The 10,851-nt window shown below is 42.0% G+C and overlaps 1 protein-coding gene across 1 annotated transcript; it reads left to right on the top strand.

Annotated features, from left to right (window-relative positions):
• The first annotated feature begins 340 nt into the window (after positions 1 to 340).
• YOD1 (YOD1 deubiquitinase) lies at positions 341 to 7,355 on the top strand. Its single transcript, XM_059675735.1, has 2 exons — positions 341 to 686; positions 1,681 to 7,355. Exons 1-2 carry the CDS (start codon positions 341 to 343, stop codon positions 2,382 to 2,384), a joined length of 1,050 nt encoding a protein of 349 aa, XP_059531718.1. The 3' UTR covers positions 2,385 to 7,355.
• The last annotated feature ends 3,496 nt before the right edge of the window (positions 7,356 to 10,851 follow it).

The following is a 10,851-nucleotide window of genomic DNA, read 5'->3' as shown; positions in this document are numbered from 1 at the left end:
ATCTCTTTCTCCCGGTGTAGTTCGCAAGCCCCAATTTAATAATTCCCGACCTCAAGTCAGTGCAAGACGACATTCCAATGTACTGGATTCAGGAACTCCTTCCCCGCCCTCTCGCCTTGAGCATATATGCGGCCGATTTCGAGGGCACCTCACTCGACCTACAGGTAGCAAGACCTTTTGTTCTTTAGAAATACTGATCCATCTTCACCCTTCGGCTCCCGAAGAGGCGGGAGGAGTGGGGAGTTAGCTGTCCCTTTAAGAGAACTCGCTCTGCTTCAAGGGCTGAAACGAAGCTGCGCCCAAATATCGCGAAAACGGTGGCCGCCCGCGAGTTCTCGCGATGTTTGGCCCGGCGAAGGGTAGCCATTTTGGAGTCCGCGCGGAGGCTGAGTGCCCCCGCGGCGGCGTCTGCCATCCTGCTGCCGGGACCAAGGCCGGCCCCACGGCTGTCAGGCCCATGGGTGGCCTGACCGACACGATGTGGCGGCTCCGCTGCAAAGCCAAGGACGGCACCTATGTTTTGCAGGAGTTGTCCAGCCGGACGCGGGTGCGGGAGCTCCAGGGCCAAATTGCTGCCATCACGGGGATCGCCCCGGACTGTCAGCGAATCCTCGTGGGATACCCACCCGAGTGCCTGGACCTCAGCAATGGGGACGCCATGCTGGGGGATCTGCCCATCCAGTCAGGTAAGGGCATCGGGGCTGGGGCCCGGGGAAGCCTGGGAGGATGGCCAGGGGCTTGCGGGAGAGCACACAGTAGAGGCGCGGCGGCTGCGGGCCGGCCGGCGCTTGGAGGACCCGGCTGCCGGCAGGTGGAAGCTGGAGAACTCGGGCGGAGGCCGGGACGCGCAGAAGCAGACAGGTCAAAGCCTTTGAGTTCCCCCTTCCTCCATCTGCTTTCTAGTCTGTCCGGGAAACGTCTCATTCATTTTGTTTCCCCTCGGCATCCACAAAGGCGTGCATTCAGTAGGACCTATTTTCTCCGTCCTGATGGTCCATGCCCCCTGTACCGCTGAACGAAGATGGCAGGTCTGAAGGAGGCGGGGTGCTTGTCTTGCTTGCTTCCCTGGTTTGTTTTTGCGATCACCGTCCTGTCTATATACCGCCTTGGGCGGGTGTCCTCGCTGTAGCGCTTGCCTGTGCACATCCCCTGAAGGGCCCATCAAGTTCTAAGCAGCAGCAGCTATTTCTGTCCAGCATGGAACCTGGGATAGCAGCCTTGATCCTGAAAGGCTTCCCGCGGTTGTAGCTGGGATCCTGTAAACAGCCAACAGGCTGGGTAACTTGCAGGGCGAGGGGAGCCCCCTAGTGGTCCAGACGATGATGAACAGCTGGTGGAAGATGGGCGCTTGTTAAAAACAGAGCAAACAAGCATAAGGACATTTTGTTCTTGAGATGTCTCTTTTCAGGAAACTGTGAAGGTGCTTAGCCCGGGCCCCTTCTCAGCGTTGGGATGCAACCTAAGACGTTCTGGGTTTTTGTCCCCCCTGTCTTGAACTTGAGGAAGATTCCGTTGAACCCGCAGTATTATTAGCAGGTGGCCACTTGTTTGCAAAGCTGGGTTCTCCCTGGTGACCCCAGCTTACACTTTAACTCCTTCTGTTTGTGATTAACAGACTTGGCTAGTGAACCCCCCGTTTCGTCTCCGCAGTTCTGGATTTGTGTTCTTTTTTTTTAACAGGCGACATGCTGATCGTTGAAGAAGACCAAGCCAGGCCCCACGCCTCACCTGCGTTCGCCAGACATGGTGCTCCTTGTTATGCCAGGGAAACGGTGCCCGTGCTTACCAGGACGGTGGTCCCAGCAGACAACTCTTGCCTCTTCACCAGTGTGTACTACGTTGTTGAAGGAGGGGTCCTGAACCCAGCCTGCGCCCCTGAGATGAGACGCCTCATAGCACGGATTGTAGCAAGCGACCCAGATTTCTATAGCGAAGCGATCCTGGGGAAAACCAATCAAGAGTACTGTGAATGGATCAAAAGGGATGACACGTGGGGAGGAGCCATTGAAATATCGATTTTGTCTAAATTTTATCAGTGCGAAATTTGTGTGGTGGATACACAGACAGTAAGAATTGACCGTTTTGGGGAAGACGCAGGCTATTCCAAAAGGGTCCTGCTTATATATGATGGCGTCCACTATGACCCGCTTCAGCGTAACTTTCCCGACCCCGACACCCCTCCTCTGACCATTTTCTCCTCTAATGATGATATCGTCCTGGTACAAGCACTGGAATTAGCAGATGAAGCGAAAAGGAAGAGACAGTTTACGGATGTAAACCGCTTCACCCTGAGATGCATGATATGTCAGAAGGGGTTAACTGGACAGGCAGAAGCAAGGGAACATGCCAGAGAGACGGGCCACACCAACTTCGGGGAAGTCTGATCTCTGCGTGATGAGGATTGACCCCGACTACCTCACAGATCCAGAAGGTTCTGGGTTTTCCAATAAGCTATTCGTAACCTTAAAGACACCATGCTTGAATCATCCTTTTAACGTAGAACCACGAAGGCACTGACATTCCTTGTTAAGATTAAAATTAGTGTGCACGTTTACAGATGTGTCTACAGCGGTGATACATGCCCTCTTCCTGCTGGGGTGACAGAATAGGTGGTCCTTTCTACCTGCCGGCACTAACCTGAAGATTGAGTTCTCGCGTTGTAAGTTAGCACCCAGCAGCACTAACCTGCAGAAGAAAACGGCTGCCCGTTTGGGGTAAAGCGGAAGGCTTCATGTGAGGCCACTGGACGTAACCACAGTGTCTCCAGTAATTGCGTCCTTTTAAAAACTCTTGCGTTAATAGTGTCTAAATTATGAATTGACTCCTCAAAAGAAGATACACCGACTTGTCAAAACTGATTTTATATTGCAATTTGGTAGACTTTCTAAATGTGTACTTAACCAGTCACAAGTACATTACAAGCAATTTTTACAGGGATGAGTCTTTCCCTGAGAATGTTACCTAAAAAACAGAAACTGCTGGTGCCCACTTGAGGATCGTTAGGGTATAGAAGGAGAATGTATGAGGGGAAAGGTGCCTGAGCCGCTTACTGAAGCTTTAAAAGACCATTGGCCTCGTGTTTTAATGCAACTCATTTATTAATCTTTGTCACATTGGATACATTTTAGTTAAGCAGGGTATTTTTTTAACTGAAGTACCATGAAATTTGAATGCTTGAATTTTGCCTTTTTACGTAAAGATTTGAAGGGATTTAATTTCCTCAGCTTTTTGTTAAGAGCACTTCCTCCAACTCCTAAAAAAAAAAAAATCTTTATCTAAAGTGCTAATGATTATGCTTTGGTTTGGATTTTGTGAGAGCTTTTGCTTATCTAAACATTATGTTTTTATATCTTAGCCTTATCCTGCCACTAATGCTCTTGTAATAATTTCACCTTTCTGCAAATTATTGCTTATCCATGATCTTGATCTTGGACTTTTGAAGAGTTTTAAAGTAATTGGGATAATAACGTTGAATGAATTAGTTTCACTTCCAAAATATGGCAGTTTGAAAACTGTTGCCTTACCTGAATAAGCTTCTTCCTAATATTAGATGTGTAGCCATTTGCTTGGTGGGCTAATCCTTAAAACAAACCCTCTAAAACTTAGCTTCACTATGAGATCTTCCAGATAAAAATTTTCTACCTCTTTTCGTGAATCTTCTGACGATCAGGGATGCTAAATTTTAATTTGTTGTGTATTAGCTCACATAATGTGAAGAGGCTTAATGTTGTGAAGTTTTCTTACATTGGTCTCATTTTTATTAAGTGTCTCCCTTAGAAAACTAATGGTATACTTTAACGCACTAAATTCTTTTTCACCATATCTTGGTGACAAATGTTATACAATTGAGATCTACTTTTAGCACTTTCACTGGGTGGAGGTAGCCATATTAAATTAGGGAACACATAAGCAATGTAGGGGAAAAGTACCTTTAAGGAACAAGTCACTAAATATACAGGAAATCATTAGATGACATTTTTTTTTTAGTACTTTTTATGTGAATAGCCTCTTTAGGCAAAAGTTGCTATGGTCAGTATAACTTAAAAGTGTTTAATTTTCTATTTTAATGAGCCTTAAAAATAGCACTTGTAAGTTTGTGATAATTAATGTTTGGCAATCATAATGTGTACAGATGAATATGATTGAAAATCTCTTGGTACCTGTCTGTCCTCCAGTCTAAAAAGTTTTTGTATCTCTTATTTTCCCCAGAAAATACTAAATTTAAAATTCTAAGTGAAGAGTATACTACTGGGTAACATCTATCAAATTGTTTTCCTTCCTTTCTTAGGTACTTCAGGAGCCAAACTTGACATTTACTAACTGGAATTTTAGAGAAGTATATTCATGCAACAGATATTTATTGAGTAACTTATAATGTACCAGGCATCTATTAATGTGTTTCCCAACATAAATTTCTGTCACTTTAAGATTGAGTATACTCTACCTACATTGGGTTACGTTAGCAAATAGAAAAAGAACCTGATAACTTACAAAATTAAATCCCTCCATTTAAAATATTGTTGGTATATGTAAGCTTATAGCAAGTGTCCAGTGTTTGTTCAGGGGATCTTATTTTATTCTAGTTTACTGTTGTCTAAGTTGTCCATTCACCAATTAGAGACTGACATTGCTCTCAGTAATGGCTTTTTAAAATTGATCAGCTGCTGAAATTCAGCACTAGGACTTTAATGTTCTGATCATGGAAAATTCAAGATGGCAGATCATTTGACTTAATTGTTGAGGATTAAAAATCTAAGCTTGTACTCATTCTAAACTCAAGTTTATGAGCCTCACAGAATTTATAGTTTGTTACTGCACTTACTAAACTCTTGAAATTACTTCACTAATGTGTAAATTCTAATCTTGAGACTTTGAAAACCTATGGATTTAGTACTTGCAGTGGGATTAAAAGAAACTTTGTCTTAAACTTGTGCTTGAGCAGGATGAAACCATTCTTCCTAGTCATTGTTTTTGACTGCCATACAAGAATATTTTTTTAATTAAAATGAAAATAGTTTACATTAGTGGCTGAATGAAGATTGTGCTTTCCCATCCCCTCATTCCTTTCTGTTATTCTTCTTTCCTTTACTCTTTGGATTTAAAAATCGGGTGTAGAGCTATAAAGATGCACTTCTGGAGAGAGTGATTTCCGAAGTTAAAATTTTATCCTTGGTCATTTTTTGATGTGATAGCCACATTAAGACCCCATCTTCTGTTAATGTCTGTGGTTGATTTTTTAAATCCCATGCATGAAAAATGGGTACAGTCGAGTGGTACCCTTGAAAGTGTGGCTGCTGGTCAGCTCACCCCATAGGAAAAAACTAATATAGTCATGCCACTTGGTTATTACTTGAAGTTCACGTGCCCACAGCATCATCATCAGGAATGAATTATCTATCTACACATGCCCCTAAGTGCCCGTGCCTAATCTCCTTATCAAGCCTATTCTTTTTATCCTATGCAGGCTTTAAAACAGATGTTGCAGGCTACCCTAGCTAAACATCGTTTTCTCTGTCTTTTGAAAAAAATTAGAATGAGGAGTATGCAAGGTTAGCGGCAGAGTGACTTTTTTTCTTTACGAATTAGATGGCCTTCCTAAACTTCCATGTATTAAGATTTATGTTCTATCATGTGTTGAAATAGGCATTTGTTATTATTTGCAGCACTTTAAAAAATACGAAATAAAAGTTTACATGTTAGCCCTCTCCAGGGATCTTAAAGACATAATTCTTGAGCTGCTTACAATCAGCTATTCACAATTAACAATTACCATCAGTGTATAGTGTATCCAGTGGTACAACATTCTGGGGTTTTGATAACAGTAGCACACAATTTCAGTAGCTATGAGGGGCATGCTCTGTGCCCTAGTGTTCAAAATGTTAATTCTCTAATGTGATTGTTCTTTATCATCCATTGTACAGTGCAGTATTCAAATTGGTTCTTATAGCACAAAGATGACTGTAACAACTTTGAAAAGATTAGATTCTTAAAACTCATCATTTGTTTCTAGGCAAACTTTAAGGGAGCTGATTTTTGAGTCAGAGGCCTTAAAAGTATCATAGGTAATAAGCAACATTTTTAAGACTACAGTGAAACACTTGATTTGAATAAGCTAGTTTACTAACTAAAGATGTTTTCTTAACTAAAAGTTACAATATTTCAGCACATTTCATCCAATTTAGAATGTAAAACTTCCCTGATTGTAGGAAAGAGTTTTATTTATTTTCTGCAAAAATTGGCTGGTTTTGTGTTTATAAGTGCTTAGCATATTTGACTTTGAAGAAATGACTACATTGATAATTGAATTGTGGGGTGCTGATTTCCGTCTTGGTTCCTGTGACTCTATAAGAGATTGATAGCCCTCCCGTGCTGTTGTAGAGTGAAGGGAGAAAGGGGTGGGAGGGTAAAGTACCACTTAAACAGAAGAGATCCTCAAATGGCTGCTTTCCTAGTCATGAATTACGCTTATTGGAAAAACTTTCAAGCAATGCCTTTGTGTGACCTTAAGCCTTCTCCCCTGGCATAGAATGTAGCAGGGTCATAACTGAAAAGCTAGTCATTAAAGTATAAAACCATGAATATAAGCATTTTGGTATGATGCCTTTTTAATACTTGTTTTTAAAAATACAACCCTACAACTAGAGTTTAGGGATGATTTGGTTAAGTTGTAGGTAAAAAAAAAAAAAAAAAATTAACCTAAGAAAGCTTTAGAATGTCTACTAAGATAACATAAGCCTGACTGTATAACTGATATAGGACATGTAGCTGTTTGTAGCCCATAAGTTACTTAAAAGGACCAGGGCACCCAGTTCCCGTCAGTGTTCCAGGTCACCTTGGTGCCATTCAGGACTCAAGTTGTTTACAGGAAATACAATTTCCTTAGCAAAATAATTCTTCCTTTTAAAAAGTATTGAATTCCGCTTAAGATACAAAATATGTATAGCTTGTCGAGCAGGATGTATTTTCTGTATTAATGCAGTAGAAGAGGAATACCTGAGGCCAAGAAGAAAACCACAAGACTGTCAGACCAAGCGCTTTAGACCGGGGCTTGAAAAAGTAGTAGGGAAGAGCAAACCAGAACAAAGTTCTGTTTTTCTTGTTAAAAACATTTTTCTTAGTGAAAATGGACAGGGCTTTGTGGTTTTAAAAATGTTCTTTGGTCTGTTTGTCAGTATTTTTTTTTCAGTGAGTGCACTGCTGCTACCTGGGAGATGTCCAATTTTATTTTGTACGACACTTATGTGATATTGCCATTGTCATTAAGATGCGTTGATTTTATTTATGAAGTGTATGATTTAAATATCCAAATGCTGTATGAAATGACTTGTTTTAAAGGAATAAATGAAGTGAAAATATTGTTGTCTGAGCATATTTTGGGGTGAGGGAAGAGGGCCAGTGAATAGCAAGTTGCATAGGATTCATTATTAAAAGCTTAGTAGACCACTGCTCTGTCTTGAGTACCCAGATCTGCCAATCTCACTCTGTAGGTGGAGTCTTAATGACTTCAGCAGGAGGAACTACTTTTCTCCTTTGTAACACCAGAGGGCATTTGAAATTTCCCTTCCTAACTCCCCATTTTCTGGTGTGCAGTCAGCTCCTGAGAGTTGGAATTCAACGTCTGTTGCTGACAAATTGTCAAATTGTGAAGGCTGAATATTCCCTTCAGTTTATAAAGGAGAGCTGTGTGAACTTAGATCTATTTGGAACCTGCAACATCTCTCCTGGAGCATTGACTTAATCTTTGACAATATTGACATTTAAACATTTATTTGAAACAACAGGAGTTACTAGGCTTGGCCAGTTTAGGCTCTAACTAAATTGAACTAACCTCATTGAAAACTTTAAAATTATGGAAGTGGATCCATAATTTAATTAATTTGTGCACCAGGATGAAATATATCTTTGGAGTCAGCATAACTCCAGCTTAAGAATAAGTTAGGCCAAACCTCATATTGAAAGGTCTGTAAGAAATCTCATGGTGTGTGCAGTGGTAGCTGGTTGAACAGTAACGGTACCCAAAATGTATTCATTACATTACCTGGGAACTTGTTAGAAATTCAAAGTCTCCAAAAGAAATGAGGTCAGCAACCTGTTTTAACAAGCCCTCCGGGTGATTCTAGTGCATAATAACGTTGGAGAACCACCAGTTATACCGTGGTGGTTTAAATCAACTTGGAGAGAACTCTAATGGCTTACATCAGTCCTATGTGCTGGCCTCATGCAATTTACTTCCATGCACTAGTTAATACAGTTACTACATTTACAAAGACTATAAACCCAGAGAAGACGGATAGTCAATGAATGACAATTCAAAAATCACAACAGGCTGAAAGCCCTAAGATTGCAGTTTCAGAAAAATGAATATGACTATAGTAAAGTATATGGATGAATATGTGATAGGAGATGCCAGCTCATGCAGGTCTTTTTATGTCATATGGGGACTTAGAATTTCATCTTAAATGCGATGAAAATACATCAAAGCATTTTGAGAGGAAACTCAGATGTGCATCTATAAAATGGAAGCTATAAAACAAGGAATTCCTTCATATTTCATAACCTATGATTCTACATGTAGTAAAATCCTGAGTCAGAGTAAGGAGGATGAGGAGCTAACGAGATATGAGCGCAATCTCATGGGAACATGGGAGGATTGCTGGGAGGTGTTGAGCCTGGGTGAGATTAGGTATGGTGATGCTGTTAGCTGGCATGCAGATAGAGGCGGGAGGGCAGGTTGGAGGGGCAGGGGTCAGATGAGTTCAATTTTGAACAACTTAAAATTTGGTGTTTCTTACAAAACTCTCTGGTGCTAATAGATGACCTCAGCCCTCAAACTTTCGTTAGCACTCGGAGGAAAAGAACCACTGAATCCTCTAAGTGTCCATGATAGGTGGGCCAAAGTAACTCTGCTCTCAGAAAGAAAGAAGAAAGCTGCTCCCAGGAACTACTTAATGGTTAAGCAATGTCCGAACTCCTTCATCCAAATCCAGTGAATAACACCCTTCACTTTCTATCTAATTATATTAGGATTAACACTGATATCACTCTGGTGAGAACTTAGTGATCTAATTCATCTTAATCTGGCCTATCAATTCCAAATTCTGATCACCTTCATCCAAATCCCTCCCTAGCTGTTTTCTCTTTAACAAAGAAAGCCCTTTTTGGGAGAACCAAGATGGCGGCATAGGTTAACGCCAGAGTTTGCTGCTTTGAACAACTACTTCAAAAGTGAAACTAAAACACGGAACGGACATCACCCAGAACCACAGGAACGCTGGCTGAGTGGAAGTCCTACAACTAGGAGGAAAGAGAAACGCACACGGACACTCAGAGGAGGCGCAGTGGTGAAGTCAAATTCTGAGGTGCGGAGTGCGCGGAGCGGGCTGGCGGCGGAGGGCGCGGTTGTTGTTTTCAATCGGGAGGGAGTCACAGACTCTGAGCACCAGATCTGGGCGAGTCTTTAGGGACCCAGACTCAAACGGGAGAAGCGGGACTGTCTGGCTTCGGTCAGAGCGAGTGCAGCTTTCTCTCCGAGCTTTGCAGCGGGTGCTGGGACTCAGAGAGGCAGAGCCCCTGGGGACAGGACTGAGAGCCGCCATAACTGCTCTCTTCGGCCCACCCTGTTGATCCTGTGCGACCCGCCCCTCCCAAGCCCTGCACAGAGGCATTTGCCAGATAGCCTCAGGCAAAGGCTAGATTAGCACCTCCCTAGAGGACAGAAGTTCTCTCACTGCTGACACAGCTGATTCTCATAGCCACTTGGCCTGGAGGTCAAACCCTCCCTGGAATTAGCTACAACAATCAAGATTTAACTATAAGACTTCGAACAAAGACCACTAGGGGGTACACCAAGGAAGCATAACAAAATGCGGAGACAAAGAAACAGGACAAAATTGTCAATGGAAGAAATAGAGTTCAGAACCACACTTTTAAGGTCTCTCAAGAACTGTTTAGAAGCTGTCGATAAACTTAATGAGATCTACACGAAAACTAATAAGACCCTCGATCTTATATTGGGGAACCAACGAGAAATTAAGCATACACGGACTGAAATAACGAATATTATACAGACGCCCGACAGCAGACCAAAGGAGCGCAAGAATCAAGTCAATGATTTGAACTGCGAGAAAGCAAAAAACATCCAACCGGAAAAGCAAAATGAAAAAAGAATCCAAAAATGCGAGGATGGTGTAAGGAGCCTCTGGGACAGCTTCAAGCGTACCAACATCAGAATTATAGGGGTGCCAGAAGATGAGAGAGACCAAGATATTGAAAACCTATTTGAAGAAATAATGACAGAAAACTTCCCCCACCTAGTGAAAGAAATGGACTTACAGGTCCAAGAAGCGCGGAGAACCCCAAACAAAAGGAATCCAAAGAGGACCACACCAAGACACATCATCATTAAAATGCCAAGAGCAAAAGATAAAGAGAGAATCTTAAAAACAGCAAGAGAAAGAAACTCAGTTACCTACAAGGGAATACCCATACGACTGTCAGCTGATTTCTCAACAGAAACTTTGCAGGCCAGAAGGGAGTGGCAAGAAATATTCAAAGTGATGAATACCAAGAACCTACAACCAAGATTACTTTATCCAGCAAAGCTATCATTCAGAATTGAAGGTCAGATAAAGAGCTTCACAGATAAGGAAAAGCTAAAGGAGTTCATCACCACCAAACCAGGATTATATGAAATGCTGAAAGGTATCCTTTAAGAAGAGGAAGAGGAAGAAAAAGGTAAAGATACACATTATGAACAACAAATATGCATCTATCAACAAGTGAATCTAAGAATCAAGTGAATTAATAATCTGATGAACAGAATGAACTGTTGATTATAATAGAATCAGGGAC

This window comes from Myotis daubentonii, chromosome 18 (assembly GCF_963259705.1).
Source record: "Myotis daubentonii chromosome 18, mMyoDau2.1, whole genome shotgun sequence".
NCBI lineage: Eukaryota > Metazoa > Chordata > Mammalia > Chiroptera > Vespertilionidae > Myotis > Myotis daubentonii.
The sequence above is the reverse complement of the archived record's forward strand: the minus strand, read 5'-3'. Positions and strand labels throughout refer to the sequence as shown.

Excerpts from the sequence above, each read along its gene's own strand:
- YOD1 (XM_059675735.1), top strand. The coding sequence starts at position 341 with ATGTTTGGCCCGGCGAAGGGTAGCCATTTTGGAGTCCGCGCGGAGGCT. Across the intron at positions 687-1,680 it reads GGATCTGCCCATCCAGTCAG|GCGACATGCTGATCGTTGAA; the intron begins GTAAGGGCATCG and ends TTTTTTTAACAG.